This window comes from Natator depressus, chromosome 1 (genome assembly GCF_965152275.1).
Source record: "Natator depressus isolate rNatDep1 chromosome 1, rNatDep2.hap1, whole genome shotgun sequence".
In the NCBI taxonomy this organism is placed as follows: domain Eukaryota; kingdom Metazoa; phylum Chordata; order Testudines; family Cheloniidae; genus Natator; species Natator depressus.
The window spans coordinates 137,911,349-137,938,860 of NC_134234.1; the positions used below are offsets into that span (position 1 = coordinate 137,911,349).

General features: G+C 41.3%; 2 protein-coding genes across 4 annotated transcripts in view; one reads left to right on the forward strand and one right to left on the reverse strand.

The window, feature by feature from the left end:
* Positions 1-26,138, forward strand: part of PDHA1 (pyruvate dehydrogenase E1 subunit alpha 1) — a 28,118-nt gene extending 1,980 nt beyond the window's left edge. Inside the window, exons 2-12 of one of the 2 annotated variants that reach the window (XM_074967860.1) lie at positions 4,285-4,299; positions 8,050-8,118; positions 13,026-13,199; positions 14,201-14,327; positions 15,658-15,749; positions 16,364-16,456; positions 19,123-19,278; positions 19,434-19,505; positions 21,301-21,368; positions 23,321-23,429; positions 25,496-26,138. In XM_074967860.1, coding sequence (XP_074823961.1) covers positions 4,285-4,299; positions 8,050-8,118; positions 13,026-13,199; positions 14,201-14,327; positions 15,658-15,749; positions 16,364-16,456; positions 19,123-19,278; positions 19,434-19,505; positions 21,301-21,368; positions 23,321-23,429; positions 25,496-25,660 — 1,140 coding nt within the window. In that variant the 3' untranslated portion in view covers positions 25,661-26,138. The remainder of the gene's footprint in view (positions 1-4,284; positions 4,300-8,049; positions 8,119-13,025; positions 13,200-14,200; positions 14,328-15,657; positions 15,750-16,363; positions 16,457-19,122; positions 19,279-19,433; positions 19,506-21,300; positions 21,369-23,320; positions 23,430-25,495) is intronic. The other variant, XM_074967869.1, reaches the window with a different exon arrangement.
* Positions 26,139-26,247: 109 nt separating this feature from the next.
* MAP3K15 (mitogen-activated protein kinase kinase kinase 15) overlaps positions 26,248-27,512 on the reverse strand; it is a 143,538-nt gene continuing 142,273 nt past the window's right edge. For both annotated transcript variants that reach the window (XM_074967795.1, XM_074967803.1), the window contains one exon: positions 26,248-26,831. In XM_074967795.1, the coding sequence (XP_074823896.1) occupies positions 26,750-26,831 (82 nt within the window). In that variant the 3' untranslated portion in view covers positions 26,248-26,749. The remainder of the gene's footprint in view (positions 26,832-27,512) is intronic.

A 27,512-nucleotide genomic window follows, 5' to 3' on the forward strand; every position in this document is an offset into this window, starting at 1 on the left:
AAGTGGGAGTTATCTTGAGGCACTGAGAGGGTTAAGGCGGGCGGGAGTAGCTTGAGCTTCTTAAGACTTCAGTTGTCTTCAGTGCATCTTTTGCCAAATGTACTTAATGGAACAAAAATGTATGAGTTTAAATAGAATATCAACTTAAAACATCAGCAGAGGAATATGCAGAGAGGTTAATACTGAATGGGTTAATGAAAGGTAAATATTTTGGGAAGGAAAAGGGGACTTAATCTTTTCCTGACTGCGAACCTCAGTGATCCTGGGTCTGAGGTCAGTCCACACTAATCTAGTGTAAAATTCCATCTTCACTCTCCAATTGTTTTTAGTGATAAAATAACTAAGGCTTGAGGATTAAAATGAGAATAGGTGGTTGAGAGGGAAAGTTCAAAATGCTAACAAAAATGCTAATTTACAGATACTGTCAAAACATCCTACCATTGTATGCATTTTTTTACATACTGTTGTTGCATGTGTAATCCTAAAGTTATTAAAGATCAGAGAATACAATTCTTATTTTTCAGTTTGTCTACTTTGTACATTTGACATTTTATACAAAGGAAGCTTCACTGTTTCCCATGTCTAGTCATTTGTGTGTGTAAACTCAGAACAATTGGGGAGGACACCAGCCTTTTTTTAAAACTGATTCGATTTCATTTTGGTGGTGAGCTTTTAAAAATAACTTTTGAAGTGTTGAAACCAAAGAAAGGTAGTGAACCACAGAAGACATTATTGAATTACTACTGTGTGACTTTACAGGATTTTTCATCTTGTGCTATGTTCTTAGGCTGTGTAACCCAATGTTTGCAATTGTGCAGATAAGTGATCTGGTGTTAGCATAAGTGGTCGAATTCTCTTAGTATGCTTTTGGAAAGAAAGCTTTTAAAAATAGTTGCTAGGTGAGCTAAAGAGATTCATTCAAAGATGGATTATGATCTGAAACAGATAAGAATGTTCTCTAAATTAAGATTTCCTACATTTCTTCTGTTCACATGTCTGAGCAGTGATCCCAGTTTAAGTGTACTAACATGATTATGAAGACTGTTAGGTATATTTTTTTTGCTGTTTGTTTGTATTTTGAGTGTGGAATTCATATGTCTCAGGAAGCATATAGTCAGACAACTCCCTAATCTTGTACTGAGCTATTGAAATTGCTATTTTAAGGAAAAAATATCCCTTGCTCAGTGAAATTACTTTGTTTAATGAAGTTTTATATGAGCTTACATCTTAACATTTTGATCCCTACCCTTCTTTCGCAACTCATTTCCATATAGACAAGAGACCCCCAGTGAGTGAGACATAGCTCACGAAAGCTTATGCTCAAATAAATTGGTTAGTCTCTAAGGTGCCACAAGTACGCCTTTTCTTTTTGCGAATACAGACTAACACGGTTCCTACTCTGAAACCACCAACTTTGTGGTGTTGAAACTAATCAGTGAGGAGAATGACTTTGGGCTCTGTTCTCAGTGTGCCACTGATCCTCCTCAATATCACATGGGGAAAAGAGCTTCCCCAGTGACTTCTTTTGCATGTTTGCTGTAGAGGATGTTGATCAGGTGATTCCGCAGTTTCTTTGAGAGTGTGTGGCACAAGCTGTCAGCATAGTCTGTGTGGTATGTAGATTGTAATGGATTTTTTACCTTCAGTCCTTTTGGTACGATGTCCATCTGTTTGCATTTGGAAAGGAAGATGATGTCTGTCTGTACAGACATCATCTTCCTTTCTTTTGCATGGATCTCACACCTGGTAGAAAAAGGCTGGCAAAGCGAGCTTGTGCAGCAGTGTGCTTTCCACTCAGTACAGACCTCCGAGGCTTGGTCTACACTAGGAACTTATGTTGGTATAACTGTGTCGCTCCGGGGTATGCATTTTCTACACCCCTGAGTGTACCGACCTAACTTCTGGTGTAGACAGCACTATGTTGATAGGAGGGCTTCCCCCATTGACATAGCTACCACCTCTTGGAGAGGTGGAGTACCTATGCTGGTTTAAAAAAAAAAAAAAAAGCTCTCCTGTTGGTGTAGGTAATGTTTTCACTCAGCGCTATGGCGGTGCAGCTGCAGCACGATAAGCGTAGACAAGCCCTGAGACCGATAGAGTGACTTGCTCACTCTTGCATGGTAGGGGCTAATGGGGAGAAGATATTGGAAGAGAGGCTAAGAATTAATGCATCTGACTTTCATCTTTCCTACACTAGTTTTATACCTGTGTAACTCTGACTTTAGCAGTGTTACTTCTGGTTAACCGGTGAAAGCAAACCAGAATCAGGCCTGCTGTATGGAGAGAGGACATGGGGTTGGAGGGGGATTGTCATGTGTAGGAGTTACTTTGACAAAGAGAAGGATTTAGTGGGTTAAAAATAGGAAGAAAAAGTGGTTATTAATACCTAGTTCTAATATAGTATTTTTTATCCAAAGATCTCAAAGCACTTTACAAAAGAGGTAAATATAGTTATCCTCATCTTATAGAAGAGGGAAACTGAGACATAGAGGTGAAGTGACTTGCCTAAGGTCATCCAGTAGGTACAGCGGATGAATGGGCAACATTCTGAGGAGAATAATAATAGAGAAATTTTGTAAATGAAAATTGGCAAGTTTGAGGGCTGCGTAGGAATATAACAGGGACAAATGAGCTGAGTGGGGTATCCTATTACTCCCTCCTCCTTATTCCACACCACATTGTCTTATTACATGTCTGGAAAGCACCAAACACACTTTTGAGCACTACCTAAAAAGGTAGATTTTTTTGAGTCAGGTTTGTGCTGACATGCTTGGTCTGCATCCTGGACCAATGAGTTTTGTCTCTGTTGTTTAAACTTGCCAGGCTGATTGACCAATCATCAACTTCCAAGATTATGGAATGAGGGCATGAGTAGAAGCAGCGAGAATTCTTTCAATTGTCAATTGCCTTTCCTTTTCCACCCACTCGATGTCTCTGTTGCAGTCCAATTCTTATATTTGGTTTTTTTTCCCCATTCTCCTTTCATTGTGTATTCTTGTACACCCCACTGCTCTTATGTTTGGGGTTTTTTGCCAGTTGCTCCACTTTATGTTCAGTGTGCTTACAGCAAACTAAAATGTATTAAATTTAAGATCCATGAAGCGGTTTAAAAAATTGATTTCTAGTATATTTCATTTTGAGAACTGCTTGGGGTGAAGCAGATAACTCAAAAAACCAACCAACCCCCAAACCCTTTATAAATTATAGCATTATAGACTGACAGTACAGTGGCAGAGTGCTACCTCAGGAAGGGAGGAAAGCTCTCTTGCAGAAATCAGGAACTCTGCAGAAGGGGAGGAGTCTCTCTTGAGAGGAAAAATGCCTTTAGGAGAATCTGTAAAGTAACTTTACCAATGAAGTGTTAAATTATTTAATATTTGACAAACTTTTTTCCCCCCAGATTATGAACTTAGTACCAGGCTTTTAACTCTTACAGTGTCCTTTTATGCTGCTGGCATTTGTTCTTGACAGTACATGTTGTCACTGCTTTTGTGAAAATCATTTTAATCAAGAACTGAAATTTTAAGTACATTTCAGGACACTTAACGTTATAAGACTGTGTACACCAATTGCAACATTTATTAGTCTTTACTTTCAGAATGATAGTCCCTATAGAAGGAAACTTCAGGATTCTTCCCTGAACAGCAGAGACTCTAATAAGTTAAAGTGTTATTTGTAACATTTTTGTAACTGAAAGTGGCAGACTGCCCTTTCTGGATGTTAGGAGGTAATCTTTCACTGGATCCGTTCCCTCTGATGCAGCTCATTTGCCACATGTGATCTTTAAGTCATAAAATCCAGGAGCTGATTGCTAGTTCCTCAGTCTACATTAAGGCACCCAAATAGAAATGGCCTGGGCTTTCCTGCACATTTGAGTGCCCAAGCTAGTTCTATTGAGATATCTTAATATTGATTTGGAAACCTAATTTTAGGCTTCCAGGTTTGAAAATTTTGGGTCTGATTCTTTTCCCTGGATTTTGTTAGTTACACTGGTGCAAGTCAGTGTTAACATACTGCCAATCAAGAGTAGCACTTATATCCACTTCATAAGGTAATGTTTTACATCTACTTTGCACTCCATGTGCACAGGTGTTAAATGACTTCATGAAGTCCAGAGCTGGGAAGAATCAAGTCATGAGGCCTTAAAGTACATCCATAAGCAAGAGAAATTATAGTACTATCTTTTATTTTGCTAGGCTATTGATTATTTTTTCCCTGAATCGATTTATTACAGCTGTTGACTCTTTTTTCTCTTTTTGTTTCCTCCAATTGCTGCTACCTTAGGGAGCTGTTAGTGAGGTAAGGCACATCGCTTCTGTAAAGGTTTGCTTTTAGCCAGTTAAAATTACGTACATATGTAATCTGCTGTACAAACTTGCTAGCCTTTTTATATAAACCTAAACTCCTTGCTCATTTTTAATGTCACATGTAAAATGGCTAGAGAGCACTGTTAGTATTGCTACATTTTACTTATTTAATCTAATTTTCAGAATGTTTCTTGAATATCTTTAATCTTAGTTGTTTTTTCTTTTAATCTGTTGCATTAAAGAAGGGTTAAAAGGATATTGAGGTTTTTAGATTGCTTCAAAATGTTTATAGTCTGAGGAAAGTCTTCAGAGTCTAAAAGTGGAGGGTTTTTTGTTTTTAAATTTGTACTCAATTTCTGAGAGAGTACACCAGAACAATATTTTTTGTTAAGTATAAAATAGTTCTGTTGTTCTGTCAGTTGACGCCAAGCAACAAACTAACAATAAGTATCCCAGATCCGTGGTTACTGATATTAATTATCAGAGAGAGATGTTTACCAACCCTCTGGCCAAAACTTTAATTGTTACTCAAGAAAAATAATTGTATGTGTCATCTGCTCCTTTCAAAACATTGAGGGGAAAAAAACCCAAATGTAAACCAAAACAGGATAAAAATGCAGCCTCTTCCCACAAGATTTTAAAGAGTAAGTAATTAAGAGTGTAAAGAAGTCAGTGTCCTTTTAATGTAGTGATGGTACCAGTGAATTCAGTCATGTAATGTGGGTTGTGCATGGTATGCCAAATTTTGGTGAATGTGGATGAAAAGTGATGGGCTGCGGGATGAAGGTCGAAAGGTAGAGGAGGAAGAAATGGGATTATATTTAGCTTTCTAATGTTCTGTAGACTGGTAGTAACTTTGTAGTATGGTGAAATATAATGTGCTTGAGAGATACTGTGTGTGTATATATGTAATGTATGTAGTATTTGCTATAGACATAAATTTATGTGTATATATAATATGGGGGGGGGGGTGTGTGTATACATTTTTCACAGTCCTGAGCAATGTAGCTAGGTCAGCTTACATTTTAGGTGTAGGCCAGGCTTAGATTGCAGTTCACTCTGGTTTCTGGTAATTAATTGCAACTTCATTTTTAAATATGAAAAATTTTGCACCGTGAGCACCACAGTTAGGTCAGCCTAACCGATGGTATAGATGTGGTGAGGTGAATGGAAGGATTCTTCCATCAACGTAGCTACCACCTCTCAGAGAAGTGGATTAACTACATTGATTGAAACGATGCAGCCTCTGGCGGGACACTACTGAGAGTATCAATTCAGGAGAAATTGCTTAGAGCCGGGCAGTTACAGCCCAAAGCTGGGGTTCCTTCACTACTGAGGTACACCAAACCAGCCAAATAGAGAGGACTTCGGTTTTACCCCGCTGTCTAACCAGAAGTCATACAAGCAATTCCCTTAGACACTCCAATTTCCCAGTATCACCACCAGCCCCACTTCTTATGGGGATGAATGGTTATGAAAAACAATACCCCAGTGAAAGAAAAAGGGTTCTCCCGATCCCAAAGGACCAAGCCCCAGACTAAGGTCAGTAAACCAGTTAGATCTTACCCACAAATCACGCTGTTGCCAATCCTTTAGAATCTAAAATCTAAGGGTTTATTCATAAAAAGAAAAAAAATGTAGATGAGAGCTAAATCTGGTTAAATGGAATCAATTACATACAGTAATGGCAAAATTCTTTGTTCAGGCTTGTAGCAATGATGGAATAAACTGCAGGCTCAAATCAAGTCTCTGGAGTACATCCACAGCTTGGATGGGTCATTGAGTCCTTTGTTCAGAGCTCCAGTTTGTAGCAAAGTTCCTCCAGAGGTAAAAAGTAGAATTGAAGACAAAATGGAGGGGATTCCAGGGCCTTTTATATCCTCTGCCATGTGGAAGGACACCCCTTTGTTCTTACTGTGGAAAATCACAGCAGCAAGATGGAGTTTGGAGTCACATGGGCAAGTCACATGTCCATGCATGACTCAGTTCTTTACAGGTGGAGCAGCCATTACTCACATGCCACCTTGACTGTTGTGGATTGGAGTCTCCCAAGGTCCATTGTCAGTTAAGTGTTTCTTGATCGGGCACTTAATCTGAAGAGTCCCTTCTCAAAAAGCTGGCCAAATGCTTCATTGGTGCTACCTAGAATCAAACACATTGAGATACAAGTACATAGCCAGTATTCATAATTTCAGATACAAAAATGATACAGACAGCATAATCATAACCAGCAAATTACAACCTTTTCTTAGACCCCTTACTTGATCGCCTTTGTACAAGTTTTGGTGCAACTATAGGACCTTGGTTGCAACAATGATCTATACTGTCACAGTTCATGTCAATAATGTCACACCCTGTATGTCGATGTAGGAAGTGTGTACACCATGGTGCTGCTACAGTGTATTTCTATAGTGTAGACCTACCCCTGGGACTCTTATTCCAAAGATGTACATGCACTGTTATGTACTGTCTTGTCTGTTTGCCCGCTCCTGGATAGAATGTCTTACCTGTTCATATTACGAAAAACATTAGGTTATAAAGTCAGTTAAGCAATAGAATAAACTGCCAAGGTAACTTGTAGGATCACAATCCTAACAGACTAGAGTTACATCCATCTGTAAGAACCTTTTTTTTTTTTTTTTTTTTAAGTAAAACTGAGAAATATCCTGTCATTGTGGGGTGGGAGGTGAACTACATGACCCTTTCAGGTGACCATATATGTCAGCAGCTTGGCTGAATGAGTTACTGGAATTGTTCTTTTATATAGCTAGATAGGAACTTGGGCTTTTGGAACCAGAGGTAAAATGTTGTATTCACTATGCTGTATAGACAGTGGATGGATGGATGGATAAGCAATTGTTGCAACATAACCATCATTTATGAGAGTTACAAAGGAGTGTTGAGTGTAGAGTAGCCCCCTAATCTGTGCCCACTTTATTTTAAAATGTACTGCCTGTTCTGTTACATTTCCTTCTTGAAGCTGTCTGTGTCTTAGGTCCCTGGCCCTTGTGGTTTCCACACTGTTTTCAAGATCTGACTGTGCTGCTCTGACTCAATCTATGCTATTCTTTATTCCTCAACGATCTGTTCCTGTCATTACCTTTCTAAAGTGGGTCTAGGTTGTCCCTAGAAGTGAATAATTTTAAATCCTGCCAAGTCATGGGGACTGGTCTAGGGATGAAAGGTAGCAGTTAACTTGAAATGATTAGAGCAGCCTAAATTTCAGAAAATTTGTATTTTTCTTGCTATTCTAATATAGGTGAAATTAACCCCTATGCAGAGGGCCAGGACAAAGCCTATGTCCTACTCACCCTGTGTTCTCACACGGTAAATTTCACACACCCACAAAGACAACTTCCCTTTGAGTTTGATGCTCTTGATGCTTGCAGGATCTTAAGAACCGTTCAGAATCCTCATGTTTCCATTATTACTTAGTTATTGATCACTGTTGCGAGCTTAAGATGACACCCAATCTTCTGTTTAAAAAAAACTTTAAATTTCAGGTTAGAAAAGGAGTTCTAATATCTAGGGAGGGGTACAAGTTAAAATCCAAACTACTCTCTAGTACTATGGGAAGATAAACATAATTTGTGAGTTAAGCACTTTCCATTGGTATCTGGAAGTACTGTATGTGCTACATATAATGTTGACTGATTGTTTAAATGACTGGGGAAATGTTCTTTTTCCTTGGGATTGTTGTTGACTTCTACATTTAAATAACATGTATGGGTTTTTTTTTTAGGTTTCCCGTGTGGTGGTGGCATCTCGTAACTACGCAGATTTCACAAGTGAGGCTACATTTGATATTAAGGTAAGGAAGTTGAATATTTCATTTTTGAGAATTAGCATTAAATAGAAGTATTGTTGTAGATATTACCACTGTGGATTTCTCTGTAAGAAAAGACATAATTTCTGAATGTTCAAAACCAAACATTTCTATATCTGTCTGCACCTGGCAGGAGTTCACAACTGTTATTTCCTCAGTGCATGAAAAAAAGTCAAATTACGTGACGAGTAAAAATTGTTGCTGCTTGGGATATTTAAAATGCTAATGTAAGATTCTGAGGTAACTAAAAACAGAAAATAGCATCAATTATTGAGATGAAAAACTGAAATATCGTGAACTTAGGACTGGAAGGGACCTCCTGAGTCCTGGAGCCCAGTCCCCTGCTGTTCAGGCAACCCTCACGTATAATCCTGTTCATAAGTGCATCAAGCTCTATCTTAAAATTAGGGAGATTGTTTACCCCTACTAATCCTATTGGAAGGCTGTTCCAGAACATTACTCCTCTGATGGCTAGAAACCTTCTAATTTCCAGTCTATATTCACGACTAGTTTATACCCGTTTGTTGTTGTGCCAGCTTTGTCCTTTAGCTTAAATTGCTCTTGAGACATGTACTAAGCATCTGCACGGACTCATGAGGATGAAGGTCTCTTGTCTTTATACCCAGCGTGCCAGCAGGCATTGGATTGACCAGGCCCTTAGTAGTACACAATACCATTTTTCACCTCTTGGCCCTATCAGTATCGGCAGAATCTAAAGTTTGAAGTCAGTTAGTTCTCTTAAGGGGCTCAGTCATTCTCTCCTATTTGGGTTTCCCTCACAGTCTTCTATCAGAGGAATGGCATTTGCTGCTCCCCATGTGTGACAGTCAGGGTCCAGTTACCCCAAGGAGAGAACGGAAGGTTTAAGTCATTAGTCTCATAGTCATTATGAGATGTATACAGTTTATGGTTGTGAATATATGAATGTGTGTATGTAGAAAATTGTAATAGATACTGTGGTGCGACTTCAGCATCACCTCACAACAGGGCGGTGAAGCAATCAGACCGAGAGGAATTATCTCCCCACCCAGAGGAGACTAGCTTCAAACATGTAGCCATTGGCCAGTCCAAGAAAAAACAATGAGGAACCATCAAAGTAAAGGGAAATGGCTTGAAACTGAAAAGAAAATCACAGTCTTTGAAAACTAAGAAAGGAGGGAGTTTTCCCCACTTTGAATATCTATTGTGAGTAGTGACTGAAGGGGCGGGGGGGAGGCAAACCATTTTAAAATGGAAGTGATTTGAATTGAAGAGCCTCCTGCCTTGAGACTGTCCCCCAAGTTCTGGATGCTATCAGTGAATACTGGCATAAGCACCAACTCTGTGGATGCTCCAGCCCTGGAGCACCCACGGAAAAAAACTAGCGGGTGCTTAGCACCCACCGGCAGTCAGCTTCTCTCCACCCCCTGCCAGTGTCCCTGCTGATCAACTCCTCTCGCTCCCTCCAAGCGCCTCCTGCCTGCCGCAATGAGCTGTTCCTAGCAGAGCAGGGGTGGGACGAGGTGGCTGGGGCCTTGGGGAAAGGGGTGGAGTGGGGGTGGAGCACTGCCAGGGCAAGGAAGAAGCCAGCGCCTGTGAATACTGGATCCCCCTTACAGCTAAGGGGTAAGCTGGGAAACTTTTAAGGCAATAGGTAACTCTTATTAGAAAAGGGATTTTATCTAATAGGAAAGTGCAAAGCCTGTGATTGTCTTTGTTTATTTTCATACCAAGCAGATCTCTGTTGTGCAAACTGGAACACAGGCTCCACACAAAATAAACTGGTATCTGAGGGACTGGCTTCATGTCTTCAAGGATGACAGATCAGATGTGAAAAATCCAAGTATCTGGTAGTTAAGAACTTGGGATGGACATATTTAGGGAGACTTGGGACTGGAAGGGCTGGCATCACCCGGCAAAGAGTAATTGGGCTGGTGAGAGCTAGGGTCAAACCTTATGCTTGTGGGCCGGCTGCTGGTGTCAGAGATCTGAACCATGGCTGCACAGCACCAAGACATCCAAAGGGCAGGCATTAGCCTGGTCTGGGTGGACCCCAAAATGTCACACCATAGCAGAAGCCATGGGTTCCATGTCCCAAACATGCAGCCTTTCCCTCAGGTCTGTGTGGATTCTGGGGAACATGCAAGAGGGAATGGGGCATCCTCTGTAACTGTTTGATTTGCTACAGTCCCTGGAGAATGTGTTCCCTATGCCACTAGCTACCCCAGGAAGGAGAGGTTGCTTTGGAGCACAGAGAGGGGAAAACAGTTTCAGTAACTTCAGACTCTATCTGCAGTAATTTATGCTCACTTCCTGTTCAGGTTTTGGAAAGTACCCACTTCCCACTCATCCAGACTGGTGGAAGCTTCCTGTATGGTATAAGGGTGGGGAGGGCAGTATGTTGCAAAGGTGGCGTCCCTTTTGGCAGGCAAAGGGAGATCCTGCACACAACGCCCTCTGTGTGCTGGTGTACAGAATAAGACCTGGTCCTATTGTGATGGGGTCCCCGGGGTGCAACCTGGACTGTGGGACCGCTGAGCCCTCCAAACCCACCAACCTCGCTTGCCTCTCACACTGTGATGCTGATGTCAAACTATAAACCTCTGACAGGCACTACACTTACACAGCCATCCACAGGCAGGGACATACCCAACTGACTTACATGAGTGATCTCCCAGCCACTCATGAACCAGCAATAGAGAGGTTCCAGCCAATTCTCCGCCCCGCCCCCCCCCACCAGCTCCCCAGCCTTGTACCCCAGAACTGTACTATCTTGCACTGGTCAGAAGCCTGACCAGTGTAAGTTCATTACTTAGTTCACCACTTCTTCATAGGAAAGTGGACATACGCCAGCCTTTGTGACCTGAGCAGATTTCCCAAGCACTTTAGACAAACTCACTGGTAAGGATAAAACATTAACTTAGTTTATTAACTACAGAAAGATAGTTTTTAAGTGATTATAAGTGGTAGGCATAAAGGAGATAGTTACCTTAAGAAGTAAAAATAGAAACATGCATTCTAAATCCTAAACTTTTATTCTAAGCAAGTGTTGGATCGAACAGCTTTTCTCACCCTGACAGATGGTACAAGCAGGTTACAGTTCCTCAGTACATAGACTGGACTCCCTTTCCAGCCTGGGATCAAATTTCCCCAGTTCAAAGTCTTTGTCCTCCAGATGTTCTTCCAGATGTTGGGGGTGGGGGAGGGAAGAGACCCACTGTCTCTTTTATACTTTCTTCCAGCTTGCTGGAAAGATCTTTGCTGTGATGTGTTAGTCTGCCCCCATGGGGTACTTGCCTTCTCCAGCAAGACTGTGGGATAGTGGATTGGGTGTTAATGACTCATTAATACTGTCTGGCTATTGATGGCTACTCCTTTGTTGTAACTGAAAGGCTGGTTGTGGGAGTTCCCAACCTCAGAACATATTTCCATAACACATATAGCAATACTTCATATCTTCACATACAATGATATGGTAGTATATACAATCCCACAGGATATTAATGTTCACCAGATCAAGACTTATAAAATGATATCCCTCAAGGCATACTTTGTACAAAACATATCCTAATATCACAGTGGTGAATATGGGGGCTCCAGGGTGCTACTTTGAGGTACAGAGTGTCTCACCTATGTTGCGAGCCATTATGGTTTTTAAGATTATCTTTGGAATGTGACTTATGAAGCAGTGCTGTCTTCCTGAGTCTGCAGATAGAATAGTTGGATCAACTTCTTCCTGGTGTAAGCCCACTGATATCAGTGGATTGTCACTGGAGATGAAACTGCTCTAATAGCTGTGGGGTACAAAATGGAGCATTAACTTTGAAGTGTAACAAAGACTGTGTAAATGTCCCCACTGTTAATTATTTTACAGCCGACCCCTTTAACAAACATTCTGATCATCACAGTCTTGTGGGGAGAATTTGAGTAGATTATCAACCACTTCCCTATCTGACCCCGGATAGTACTGTGACCCCTTCCTCCACAGAAAGACAGCCATGTAAAGGGATCAGACTCTTTTTTTCTGTCCTTTGATAGGGCACATACAAAGTAGACTGGCCTGCTGAAAAGGAATAGCCGTACTAAAGGACTGGGTATCTAAGTTCCCTCTAAGCTGCGCAGCAGGCTATAAAGGACCGTGCAGGCGTACAGCCACAGGGGCCTGGACAGGGGAGAGGTAGGGGCTGGGCAGGGAGAGGGAGGAGAGCAAGCTGGGGTGTGCAGGGCTGGCCCCAGAGCTGCTGCTGGTGGGGAGATGGCTAGGGGGAGTTCTCTCCTCCTGGGGGAGCCTGTACCCTAAACCCCTCATCCCCGGCCCCACCCCAGAACCCACACCTCCAGCCAGAGCCCTCACCCCGCTACACCCCAAGCCCAAACTCTCTGCCCCAGCCCTGAACCCCCTCCTGCACCCCAAATCCTTCATTCCCAGCCCCACCCCAGAGATTCAATCAACTCATCTAGATATTTGCTTTTTAGTGAAGTCAGTACAAATTAAAATTTCATACAGACGATGACTTGTTTATACTGCTCTATATACTGTACACTGAAATGCAAGTACAGTATTTATATTCCGGTTGATTTATTTTATAATTATATGGTAGTAATGCGAAAGTAAGCAATTTTTCAGTAATAGCGTTCTGTGACACTTTTGTATTTTTATGTCTGATTTTGTAAGCAAGTAGTTTTTAAGTTAAGTGAAACTTGGGGATATGCAAGACAAATCAGACTCCTGAAACGGGTACAGTAGTCTGGAAAAGTTGAGAACCTCTGGTTTAGACCTAAAGATTCAGGTTTTACTGTTCAAAAACTATCTGGAACTTGAACATAATAAATTAAAATATTGGATTTTTAGTGCTGAGATGAGAAACGGGGACATGTACCTTATTGAAATACCTCCTTGATTGTTTCTTTAGAAATGCGATCTCCATCTCCTGGAAGAGGGCCCTCCTGTCACAGCAGTGCTGACTCGGGAGGAGGGACTCCGTTACTATAGGACTATGCAGACCATTCGGCGCATGGAACTGAAGTCAGACCAGTTGTATAAACAGAAGATTATTCGTGGCTTCTGCCATTTATGTGATGGTCAGGTGAGTGATAGGTCCAGAGAGTTCATAAAACAGTGTGGAGTCTTTGTTTGTTGCATTATTTAATGTAGGGGTTTGAATGAAGAGGAAGCTAAGTTTAGAAGCATAAATAAATTTTAGAAGTGGAAAATACCTTAGTCTTAAAGCATAGCTGGATCACGGACACCCCTTCTCTTTCAACATATGTATAAACCAAAATTTGGTCTATTTTTCCTTATTTAAAAAGACAAACAAAAAATCCACTTTAGATCATATGTGCCCCAGCTAATGAGGTCGGAAGAAGATCTACCTGTAGCTTCCTCAGGGCAACAGATGGGAGGGAGAAGGCAGGAAGCTGCTGAAGATGGGCACAGGGAACCAGCATCTGCAATGTTCTGTTTACATCTAATCTGGAGGTGGAGGCAGGGCTGGGGTTGCCTGTTTCCTCCACATCAAGCTTCCCAGATGTCCTTTGGGAAGGCTGGGGCAAAAAACATTTGGCCTCTAAAATAGCATCTGCCAGCAGGGAAAGAACTTCAGGGATGTCTGTGGCCTAATTTTGCTGCCTGTCCTTTTTCCCCCTTTTTGGGTGTGGTGCAAAATCCCCTCTTCTGTGAGATGGCTGATGATACTTGTCTCCCCCGCTCACTGATCATGGGGAATGGAAAGGTCAGTCACGGTGAGCATGGGAAGAGCAGTGCTTAAGAGGTTGAACACACAGGCGGTGACAGTGGTCTGCAAGTTTTCCTAGTTTCTCACCTTCCTGAACATAATCATCAGTCTCCTCCTATGCTGGTTTTGATTATTTTGGAGGTGCAGACTGTTGTGGTCAAAGGACCTAGCTCCAGCCCCATGTCAGGCATATGACTCTGTTGGGGTGCAGGACAGTTGACTGTACCTAGTGCCTCCATTGCTACAGGTCTTCTAAGTATGGACTGGGGACCTTGGCCCCCAGCCTCAAGAGCTGGTTAGAGGAGTCTCATGTTTTGTCCCCTGTTGTCAGACTTATTTTTCCTTTACAACAGGAAGCATGCTGTGTTGGACTTCAAGCTGCCATGAAACAAACAGATCACTTGATAACAGCATACCGGGCTCATGGCTATGTCCACACACGTGGAACTCCTGTCCGAGAGATCCTTGCTGAGCTTACAGGTTCATTTTGAATAAAATAATAAAGATAAATGAGGATCCAGGCACTGCTGTACCTATCTTGCATCAGCATTTCCAGATAACATCTAAACCAGTGATACTCAGACTGAGACTCGCGAGCCGCAAGTGGCTCTTTTATGTGCCTCCTACAGCTCTTTGCTGCACATGATATTAAAACATTGTGTGATTTAATTAGTAACCAAGATGCTTTTACTATGTTAGTAACCAATTGTAGTTGATAAAATAATAATACTTGATCATTTTGCTGTGAGAATAATATATATAAAAAACTAAATATTTCCTGTCATACTGTTTAAATATGAATATATAGTCCTATAGTAAATTAAACCGTGAATTTACACTGCTGTGGCTCTTTTGGGTTAATGTGGCTCCTGAACCACTGAGGTCTGAGTATCACTGATCTAGACTAACTATGACATACTAAATACATTGGGACATGGGATGTCACACAGTAACATGGGAAAGTTAAATCATCAGTATTCTGTGACCTCTCTGGATGCCTCACAATAAAGTCACAAGGTAACTTTAATACTCAGATACCTCTATGACTTGGAGTAAGTAATACAAAATGCTATTCCTTTCAGTTAACACCACTTCTGAAAGCTTTTCTTGATATCATAGACTCTGTCTACATGAGCTTTATCTAGAAGCATGTCTTGCTACAGTAGCTTTATTATTACTTGTGCTATATATCCCATCTAAACTATGCTTTTGGTGGACCTTATTTATTCATGATAGAACTTGACACCCTCCAGTTTTGCAGTTTGGATGGTTCTGACCCTGAGCTGTACTACTGCCTTGGTCTTTACAGGAGTGGTAGCACAGCACGGCTTCATCTATAATGCACAACTTAATTGTGTCAGGGATGACCTGATTACATGAGGGAACTCTTATTATGGTAATTGCTACAGTGAAACTGAGATAATAGATTAGACTGGTCAGGAAAACCCAGGTTAGAACCTTTGTCTCAGGAACCATATTTACACAAGGTTGTGACTAACCGTGTGTCTCTGCTATAGCTTATAGCATGTATCGGAGGTATGAGGGGACTGACTGAACACAGATAGGATCTGCTTCCTTGTTAGAAAATACTAAGCTGTTATAGAATGATGGGACTCTTCCTGTAGATGTTTGTTTTTCATTTCTCTCGCTAATCTCATTTAGTGTTTACTTTGATGCTAGTTGTAATGGTTGCACTGTTTTTTTCTATTCCCCATCTGTTTGTAGCTATCAGTTGTGTCCTGTCAGATACTTAAAATGTAACCTCTTTGGAAAAGGGTCTGTCTTTTCATTATATGTCTACACCTTTCAGGTCGAAAAGGAGGATGTGCTAAGGGAAAAGGAGGATCAATGCACATGTATGGCCAGAACTTCTATGGTGGCAATGGTATTGTTGGTGCTCAGGTACTATGATGCAGTATGCAAATGTCTAGCATTTTAAAATCAAATTAAATCTCACTTAGAGAGGTTCTGTGCCAGCATCACCTTTCTTGCTATGGGCCTGCCTGCAGCAATCACTGCTGTACGTGGCCATAGTCTAAATTGGTTTCCACTTAATCCTTTCCAAGCCAAAACATATAGCTGAATCTAACAGATTAAACTACTGATATTATTTAATGTTATGTGAAAACTAGAGTTAAGATTTGATTCCTGTTACAATCTAATGGAAATGAGTTAACAGCCTTTGTAGCTATATTCTTCATATCTACTCTTCTTCGGGGGAGGGATAGCTCAGTGGTTTGAGCATTGGCCTGCTAAACCCAGGGTTGTGAGTTCAATCCTTAAGGGGGCCATTTAGGGATCTGGGGCAAAAATTGAGGATTGGTCCTGCTTTGAGCAGGGGGTTGGACAAGATGATCTCCTGAGGTCCTTCCAACTCTGGTATTCTATGATTCATTATTAATTGCATACATCTACAAAAGTTAATTTTTATAGTTCTCAGCTGTCTCCAACTGTTCCAAATGTTGCTCTAAAAATATCAGTTTGACTTGTTAAATCTGTTTTATATTTCCCTGTAGGTTCCTCTTGGAGCTGGGATTGCCTTGGCCTGTAAGTACTTTGGCAAAGATGAGATCTGTTTGACTTTATATGGAGATGGTGCTGCCAATCAAGTAAGCTTTCTTGATTTTAAGTGTGTTTAGTAAGAGTAGTCCTATGTATGCCCTATTGACATTCACTTCAATCACTTTGTGACTTATATGTAGAAGTCAGTAAGTTTGGCAGTTGTGATGGAGGGAGGGTTTTAGAACGTGGACAGTTGTCCACTGGTAACTGTTTAAGAACCAGACTCATGTCATATAGATTGCTGAGCAGTTGTCAGAGAACTTTTGGTCACTCTCAGGCTGCTGCTCTGTCTAATCACTCTATATACTTTAAAAAGAAAAGGAGGACTTGTGGCACCTTAGACTAACAAATTTATTTGTGCATAAGCTTTCGTGAGCTACAGCTCCCTTCATCCGATGAAGGGAGCTGTAGCTCACGAAAGCTTATGCTCAAATTTGTTAGTCTAAGGTGCCACAAGTCCTCCTTTTCTTTTTGTGGATACAGACTAACATGGCTGCTACTCTGAAATCTATATACTTTAGGCATTCACACTGATTGAATTATAGAAATATTTTAGAGCTTGGAAAATTTAAGTTTGGAAGGCTTATAAGTTAGGGAACTAGGCTTGCTTTCCAAAGGTAGATCTGAAAGACAAGAGAAGTGGCGGTGGAAATCTTCACCCTAGTGGTTCTTCGCATACAGAAGTGTAAAGGATCCTGGAATGCCTATAAGGGTCTGCTTGGAAGCACATCTTTCACTTAAACTTATTGCTAGTAGGTGCCTTATAATTTTGAAGCGCCATATTCCCCACCACTCCCCGCATTTGGAGCTCTGTTCCCCTGCAGCAAGCTGTGGGGGAGTGGGGCCAGATCTTCACTATTCTAGCCCTGTCTAGCCTGCAAGTGTTGAGGGGAGAGGTCTTTACATACACTGGACCTGCCCTGTGAACAACTCTCATACTGCCTGCCTCTGCTGTTGCTCATGGCTTTCCTAAGTAGGAGAAGCATGATGTTGACATGATTCTTGAGGTTTCTCTGCTGTCCAGAGTTCTCAGGTGCAGCACTCAAACTGACTAGTGGTGTTAATTTCATTCTGACTTCACTCTGTTGGTGCTTGGAAAAATCCACGAGCTGTAGCAGACACAATAGACCTGTCTTCCTGAAGAGCTGGGGTGGGGAATCAGCTTATATTTGATTCACATATGAAAGGTTATTTACTCCTGAGGGCATTCTGCACCAAAATATTAAAATTTCTGTGCACAGTATTTTAAAATTCTGCAAATTTTATTTGTCAAATAAATGTGGAGGCTCCAGCATGGCATCGGGGAGCACAGGCCACTGGCTTCACAGAAGTGGGAGATGACTGTGCAGCTCCCCTCTCGGACACGGACTCAGCGTTGAGGTTGCAGCCAACCCTGACGCAGCCCCTCCATGCCAGGTGCACCAGGTGTGGGCAGGCAGGCTCAGCAAGGCAGAATCCAAGTGTGGAGGAGTTTGGTGTGGGTTGAGAGGGTTCTGTGTGGGGCAATCTGGGTGCAGGTGGCTCAGTGGGGGATCCAGGTGCGGGGAGGATCTGCATGCACAGGAGCTTGTTGGGGGGGTTCTGGGTGCAACAATAATGGGACTCTGCAGAGAGGGTCCAGGTGAATGTGGTTGGGGCTCAGTAGGGTGGGGATCTGGCTGTGGGTGGCTCATTGAGGTGGTGCGGGGGAAGTGATGCTCGGCAAGAGGGTCTGGGTATGAGGGTGTCTGGGTTCACAGGGGTGGGCAGTTGTGGTAGCAGCTCCCTGTACAGTGATCCCTCCCTTTGCAGCTGAGGAGCGATGGGCTCAGGAAGCGGGATGGGGGAGGAGTTTGCAGTTTTCTAAAGCTGTGGGAGAAATCTGGGGGTGCCATGCAAGGGAAGTCCTGTCCTCCCCACAGGGTAGGAGCCACCAGCCAGGTCTTCCCCCGTCCTACCTGCTGCCCCACGGTGATTTTTCTCTCTGCTGGCTGCCGGGGCACCCAAAAATACTGCTGGGGAGGGCTGCATGACCACTCTTGTGGGTTCCCTTTGCTTCCCCATGAGAACATCATTTTTCTGCAGGGAACCAAAGAAATCTACAGGGGAACATAAATTTTGCACATGCGCAGTGGCACAGAATTCCCCCAGGAGTAGGTTATTTTACCAATAAGGGCTAGAAACTTAACTATAGCAACTTCTACAGAAATCTGGGCTTTAAATCTCCTCTCCCCACACTGTGGAAGCCATTCCAGTTTCCACTAGCAAACGGAGTTCTCAAGTGATGACCTTTTCTGTGACCTCTACTTGCATAGAGTAGTTGATACAACAGTGTTGGAACTTTCTTTATGTAGCGGAAGTAGAACTGTAACACATTACATGTGTAGTCCAACATTGCTTTTATTAAAGTAGTTTTCAAATTTTGTATTGAAAATATTTTAGTGTTGTGAACTCTTTGGTGCATCAGTTTATCCTGAATGTTGCTACCTAGGGGTTAAGGATAATATTTTTTAATGGGCGAGTATTTTATTACATACGGGTTAAGATGAAAAGTAGATTTTCAACCCTATGATTTTCTTTCAAGACTGAACTGACTCAGAATTTGAGTTCACTATCAGAGTTAAATACTAGCCAGACCTTTGATGGAAGTGAAAGAACTCCTGTAGGCCTTGAGACTTAAAATTTAAAGAATCCAAAGGGGGACCCAACTTACATGTTACTGTTTTTCTTCCAGGGTCAGATATTTGAAACGTATAATATGGCAGCCTTGTGGAAGCTGCCATGCATTTTCATCTGCGAGAACAACAGGTATGGAATGGGTACTTCAGTAGAGAGAGCTGCAGCCAGCACTGACTACTACAAAAGAGGAGACTACATTCCAGGGATAAGAGTGAGAACACTTTCCATCTTTTCCATATTTATGGTGGAGCAGATCATTACAGATCATGAATTCATGATCTGTATTTATGGGAATACTTAAATTGATTGTTCACCCTCTGAAGTCTGCTCTGTTCTTATCTAATTAAAAAGCTTTTCTGTTAACAGGTGGATGGTATGGATATTCTCTGTGTGAGAGAAGCAACAAAGTTTGCAGCTGAACACTGTAGATCTGGAAAAGTAAGTTACTCAATATCAGTCCTTTACCATGGATAAGGTAATTATTTTGTGCTATATTGCTCTTACATACAAAATCTCATGCCAAACCCGTACTCTGCAGTTAAATTATTTTTGAAATTCTCTTTGCATCTCTTTTTCTCAATTAAGGAAAGTTTCAGTGTCAAACATTTATTTATATACTATTTATTTGACCAAATTTTTCTCTATTTCTCTGTTTTACAGAAATGGACGGTCTAAATACCTTTTACCAATATTAATTGACTTAAGTAAAAAGACCATATTAAAACTGAAAAGCATGTATTTTCATCCATTTTATGTCTTCTGCTGAGAGGATTTCTGAATATGCTTTAAACAGTTGGCTCCCAAACTGGGAGGGGGGGGGGTGTGCAGAAATTCCAAGGGGGCACGAGGCTGCCCGGCCCTTGAGCTCCTGGCCAGGGAGGCTAGCCCCCAGCCCCTCCCCTGCTGTCCACCCTCTCCCATAGGTAGTCACTGCGCGGGCAGCGCGGCTGGCACCTGCCCACCTCCCAGGCTTTCCAATAAGCCAGTCCTGCTGCTCTGAGTGTCCTGGGTAAGGAGAGGGAGGGGGGTCCCGGGGGGGGGGAAGGCAGTCAGGGGACAGGGAGCGGTTGGATGGGGCAGAGGTTCTGGGTGGGGGGCAGTCAGGAGACAGGGAGCAGGAGGTGTTGGATAGGCGTAGGGGTCCCGGGGGGGCCTGGTGGGGGTGGGGGTGTGGATAGGGGTCGGGGCAGTCAGGAGACAGGGAGCAGGGTGGGGGGGGGTGTAGATCTGGGGCTGGTCACGGGGGGGGGTGGACGGTCGGGGACAAGGAGCAGGGGGGGTTGGATAAGGAGTGGGGTCCCGGGGGGGTGGTTAGGGGCAGGGGGTCCTGGGAAGGGGTGGTCAGGGAACAAGGATGATAGTAAAGGAGAGGTGGGGGGGCGTGAGGGTTTCTCGAAAACTAAAAAGGGGGTGTGATGCCGAAAAGTTTGGAAACCACTGCTTTAAACATTTTATTTACCAATTAAAAGGTCAGTGGGGGAAAGAGTAACAATTCTGCTGTATTTACAACTAATATAAAATAACTGCAGTAAATCTTTGTGAGATCATGTAGGAAGAGTAAAACTGAGCACTAAGTCTGAATTTTTAGAAAGTTCTCTTTGAAGAAGGCATATACAGTAATTTGCACTAACTCAGACATGATATAAAATCACAGTGAAGACTTTCTGTATTGGAGTGTTTGTTCCACTTCATCTGTTCTTTAGAACCAACGTGTAGACTTATGAAGTGGATGAATTTATTTTTGAATACTATTTTTGACACCAGAAGGGTACTGGCATGAAAGAAGCACAAGAGACCTAATCAGTGCTGATAGAGCAAGGTCAACTCCGTTACAATCTTGAAAGGGAAGGACAATTTTATGCAACTGAAATTTGCTGAATAATGATGGACTGATATCTGAAGCTGTGGAGCTATGCTGTTTAAATACTTGAGAACTAGGTAGTGAGAACAAGCTGCCAAGTGAGGTTATTAAATTGCCTTCACAAAACATATATCCAAGGTTCTTCTTGAAACCCATCGAAGAGTAGTTTAAGGATAATGAAATATCTCTTGTCCATGTTGCAAGAGATCATGTGTAATGCGAAGAGCGAGCTTGGAAAGGTGTTTTGGGGGAGCATTGGTGTTGTCTCATTCAAACACAAAATTTGTAGCTGAGGCGAGTGGGTAATGCCTGGATCTGTAGTATGTTGTTGCTCTTTAGGCTTATGAAAACAACCATAAACTCTTTTTCCAGGGTCCTATGCTGATGGAGTTACAGACATATCGTTATCATGGACACAGTATGAGTGACCCTGGAATCAGGTACAGTAAAAAGGATTGTGTGAATTTACTCTATTGGTTAATCTACATACAAGGCCTAGTGAGTGGTAGAAAAGATGGTAATAATGTTTCCTTCTTTCTCCCTGTACCTGCACACTCGGAATCAAAAAATCAATGTCACTGACCAAAATGTAGAAATGTGGGTACCTTGCTGAAATCCACCTTTAGGCATGTAAAAAAATTAAGGTTGAAATATTGCTGCTTATGAGATTCAGTTTGACCACTCCTATCCCATTGCCCAATAACACATCACCAGTCAGTAATGCTATACTGTATCTCTTCATAGGTTTATATTGCGCACATCACCGTAATGTCTGACTTACTATCTCTCTCAGTTGCTTTGACTCCTAATACTTCAAAGTGGCATAAGTCCCAATGTTAGATATATTTTTCAAAGATTCACATTCAGTAAGACCTTGTTTATTCTGCACCAACAAATTCCTTTTTCCACTATTTTACGTAAGCTTTAACTGAAAAGCAGCTTACTTTAATTTCTCTACCAAAGGACAATCAACACCGGCATTGAAAGCATGCACCAGAGAGGTTTAAAAGCAACAGTATTTTAATTTGGAATGAAAAATTCCATCCTCGTATTTTATGTAGTTTTCACCCTTAGCACACTAGCTCTACTCCCAAGTGTTTTTAAACACATTGGGGACTGATCACTGTGCTAGAGTTTCCGTGTGGATTCTGTATTTCAGGAAGGATATCTTCTAGCTATTGGAAAACATGGTCTGGTGATGAGAATTTCTAGGAGGAGGTAGTCCTGTTACACCATTCCCTCTATTTGTGTGTGTGATAATACTTGATTTTAGTCCCTGAAGGCCGGCTGCCAGTTTCTTCAGTGATCAAACAATTTTCTGATTCATAGCTGAGTATAAGAGCAGGATTCTGTTCCTTCTTGTGCTTCATCATTAAGATTTTTTTTTTCCTGGGTTCTAACCAGTTACACCTGTGTGATCTAAGGGCATGTCTACACTTACTGGTAGATCAGCACTGCTGCAATCAATGCAGCGAGTGTTGATTTAGCGGGTCTGGTGAAGACATGCTAAATTGATGGGAGAGCCCTCTCCCGTCGATTTGTGTACTCCACCTCCCTGAGAAGTGTAAGGGAAATCGATGGGAGACGCTCTGCTGTCGACACCGTGCAGTGTAGCCATCGCAGTAAGTGGATCTTACTATGTCAGCTTCCGTTACATTATTCACGTAATGGAAGTCGCGTAAGTTAGATCGATTTACCACGGTAGTGTAGACCAGTCCTCAGAGAGCATAATTTGAAAATAATGGAGTTGCATGTGTATCAGTGGGGGACTAGTTTTCCTGCAGGTGGTTTGTGCAGGAAAGGAAAGACTCTGGACCCAGTTTAGGGGGCCAGTGAAGACAGCTGGAAAAATGTTTGCAACCAAACTGAGCACTAAGTCTGAATTTTTAGAAAGTTCTTTAACCTGAAAAGGGAAGTAATGGAAGCCTAAAAGTGCAGTCACTGAACCCTAGAGGAGAGATGAGACTGTAGGGAGCAGTCCTCCAGGCGCTAGACCATGAGATAGCTTTAAGTATTTTTCATTTCTAAGTTTAGGCACTGCCTTATGTAGGCAATTGTCTTAAAAATACAAGTATATTCTGTCTAAGTACTTAAATTCCCCGTCGTCTGACAGAGATGAATTCATTAACACACCCCTCATGAGATGGAGCAATATCCCTTTTTGAGGGAGTAAGTCACTTGCCCAGTCATGCAGAGTGGGAGTTGGATCCAGATCTCCCAACATTTTATTAGCCTTCACACCAATAATGACTTTTTTCACCGGTAAACTAACTGTGTTGATTGATTTCATTCTAATTCTTGCTCTGTGTCAATGGGTAATCACAACTCCCATGTCCGGGTGTTCGTGTGGGGGGGGGACTTATATAATCATGTCTTTCCTTGGCTCCCACAGCTATCGTACTAGGGAAGAAATTCAGGAAGTCAGAAGCAAAAGTGACCCTATTACTCTGCTGAAGGACAGAATGGTTAACAGCAATCTTTCTAGCGTCGAGGAATTGAAGGTATTAAGTGATATTTTGCAGATGACTCTTGGTGATAACCTGTTAAGGCGTAAATGAGCAGCCTGTAAAAGAGCAACAAGATGTTGCAGTAAGTGGCCCTGTGAGATCGTGCTGCCAAGAGTTTCTCTCTCTCCCACCCTGGCTGCGTAAAAGTGGTATTGGTGAGAAATAAGGGACTAATAAAAATATTCAGGGTTTTCCTATTTAAACAAAAGGAGTCTAATAACGTTAACTAACTAACTGAGACAAAACTACATGCAAGTGAGTTTACGCTTTACTGCGTGTGTTCTGTTTCTGAACAACAGAATTCAGTGCAGTATTTCCCCTTGCAAACTTTGAAGTGAGTGACAGCTCTTGGAGGGGGTAGAGGGAAGGCTTTTTGTCACCTGGGAATTGTATTTTAAAATGCCTACTACTTGGTGCATTTAAAAACCATTTTTTTTTAAATTAGGCTATTTTGAAAACCCCAGGGATAAACCACTGCTTCTTGGGATTAACTCCGAAGATGTCAGTTTGGTGGTGGCAGGTCCCAGAAAGTCCTCTCTAACATCTCCACCCAAGTGTCGCAAATACTATGCTACAGCTGTGTTACGCTCTTTCTGCACTTCTTTGCAGTTTCTGCTGTTTATCAAGATAAGATTTTTCTTCTTTGAATTGGCTAAACAAATCTGGCAAGAGGCACAGGCCACTTAAAAAGATGAAAGCTTTAACATCTTAATTTGTAACCAGAACTGAAAAAGAGGAAATGTAGAATATGCGTGTTGTTAATTACAGCTGTAGCTCTTTAAGTAGTGTGTAGGTTTGAGTCTACAAAATAAAAGCATGTTAAATAGTTCAGTTTCCGACAAAGAACAGAACTTTATCATAGGACTTCCATGTAAAAGTAAAGGGGATTGGCCAGATTTACATGCTTTCATTTTCTGCCCGGTTCATAGAAAGGTGGTTATATTTTACCTTTGAAGGCAATTTGTGTATAAGAGCCTTTTCTTATTCTGGTCCCAATCCCAGCATTTGGAATGTGAGCATATGCCAACTCTGAAGTGTTCCATCAGTGCATTATAAATTCCATGATGAGGGAGTTATTTTGTTTTTAAATTGGCCTGGAAGGATTAAATGATGATAACCATCCATTTAACCACACACACAAACCCATGAAAAAAATATTTCCATTGAAGCTTACAGAAAGACAAAGTAAGAAAAATGTGGTAAGAACTAACTTAAGGATATTTACTTTATGATATTGACATTGAGATTCAAAAAGTTAAAACTTTGTCATTAAATAATTGTCTGACCCTGCCCCCCCTCCCCCCCCTGCATAATTTTCCACATCTCTGAAACTTTAATTGTGGGGGAGGGGGAGCTTAATCATTGATATTGTACACTGCACTTAAATAAATAAATAAATTCTGCCAGGCTTATCTTGTGAATCTACTAAGCAAGTTACTGAAACATAATTAGCGGTAATTCTAGAGAAGAGTTAGACTTCTGGTAGTTTATTAATTCTCAGTATCCTGCATGTGATTAAAAAGTAATTTACCTAACAGGTTAATGACTGCAGTATAGTCATTTGGTCCTGTGGGGAGGAGTTAGTTGCCAGAGTTCAGTAACCCCTCAGGAAATGGCTTATTATTCCCTGCTTGAGAGTTTTGTATGCTTAACTAACAGGTAAAGTTTGCGAAAGCTCTCTCCACATGTGTCTGGCAGTCAGGAGCTGTAATGGAAAGGGATAGTGTGATCATGAGCCCTATGGAATGACAAGATGACTAAAGTGACCTTTGGGCTTGAAGTTTAATTTTAGCCTATTAGGCATTTGAAGCTCCCATGTTTGGCCAAATCTTGCAGTTCTCATTCAGGCAAATGTAGTTCCTATTGAATACCACTAGAAGTTTGCCTGAATATGGATCTTCTGATGTAACCCTATCTCACTCTGCATTAGTTGCTGAAAAGAGGAAATCCAGCAATGGGCAGTAACTATTCCATCTGCCACGCCCTTTTATACGAACAGACCAACATTTCTTTTAAGATTGCTTTCTCTGTCACAGCCTCACCTGTCTTCTGTGTTTTAGGAGATTGATGTGGAAGTAAGGAAGGAAATTGAGGACGCAGCTCAGTTTGCTACCACTGATCCAGAACCACCCTTGGAAGAATTAGGCAACCATATCTACAAAAATGAGCCACCCTTTGAAGTACGCGGCCCCAGTCAGTGGATCAAATACAAGTCGGTTTGCTAAAATGAATGCAGTTTACTCCAGCAGCCTGTGGCCTTTTTGGGAGGATTAAATTTTGTATTCATAGTAAGAATGAACTGTTCATATTTAAGGTTTGTTTATTTGGAAGAATAAAATTGCTTTCAGCCAGGGACAGCCAAACATTATGTAGAAAAATGCATGAACCCATGGATAAGGAGCTGAATTAGGATAAAGCAATGGTTATTTAAATCGCTATAAATTTGCTTCAGTGGGTGGTTTTGGATTGCTTTACTTACGAAAGTTACTCCTCTAAATGTTTTGAATAAAAATCATGTTATGTACGATATATAAATATACTGTCACATGAAAGTGGTCTACTGTGCCTGTTCGCTTTGGGTGTGAGATCAGAGGCTTGTCATACCATTTTTTGTTGTCAGGCCCCAACTCTTTCAATAAGTTGTAAAGAGAAATAAGGATTTACTTTGGAATTTAGTTTATAGAACTTGAAGATGGGACTAACACTATACAAATTAGTGTTTATGATTTTGTTAAATTGGTTTTGCTGCTTAAGGAAATGAAACTCTAGCCACAGAAAGCAAACATTTCAATATTTAATTATTCAGAAGTTCTAGGTAACCACATACATTTCCCTATCTTTTATATACATTTGGTTAATAATCAGTGCACATGATAGCAGAACTGTACAACACATTCTAAAAAATCTGACGTATCTAAAATTAGAATGCATTTTAAATACAAGACTGTTCAACAAATAGACTGGTCTAGGTATAAGGCATGTGCTTTATTTAAAAACAGCAAGCTGGTTTTTTCAGCTGTAGTTGTATTTACATTGACAGATGCATTACATACATAATGCACTTAATTTTTACAAATGATTAGAGAGTGGTTTTACAGACGTTTCAACATCCAGGATCTAATGGGCAAAAATCACAAACACCCGCTTAAAGAAAGCTATGCTAATGTCCCCCGTGCATTACATTTGGAAGTTAAATTTTTACATTGATAAACAGGCCATTTAGCTGTGCAAAATTGCAGGACCAATATACAACAATCTAATAATTTAAGGCTTACTTGGAATGTGTTTTCTGCCTGTGCAACTGTAAGAAAGAATTAACTGTTGGTTTCTGAGGGCTTATTAGCCATTTTTCTGTGGTTTAATATTGCATTCCAAATTCTGCAGAGAAGACCACCACTATAAAGATGAAATGAAAATAGGAAATAACACTGAATTAGAAACTATATTTAAAATTCCAAAACATTATGCCAGTAGTAATTGCACTCTTGGAAAGCGTTGGGAGAATTTTTTTTAAATTCTGTGTGTGATCTCTCCTAGGGAACAGGAAATTCCAAATAGTGATAGAGGGGAGAGCTGGCTAAAGCAGGCTGGAGATCATTTTCATCTATCACTAAATACGTCAAACTGCTTTTCCATTACTGCCAGAGGTTAATATTTTTGAGGAAGAATTTTAATTTTTTTTTAAATCCTTTCACAAGGCTGTAAATAATTTACTCTTCCTCAGTTAGTACATAAGTCAATCAATGTGAACTTTCTGGAATGCCAACATAGAAAAGCCACCCATAATGGCCCTCATGTCCAAGAAAGGATGACTATGTAAAGAAGACTTCACTTAATGTTAAGTCTGTGGCATCCCAACTGTTCTAGATAAAATTAAACTTGCCCCAGTGATCCTGCATGAAAGTGTCCCTTGCGCGATAGGCCTTAACACCTACCTGTTTAAATATTCTTTCAAGTTTACTAAAAGAGAAAATTAATCTTTACAAGGGGTTCTTGCTATTAAATAAGCTTTCACAGCTTCATTGCACAAACTCATTTTTTGATAAGGACCACTACAGTGATCCTTGACATCTTTAT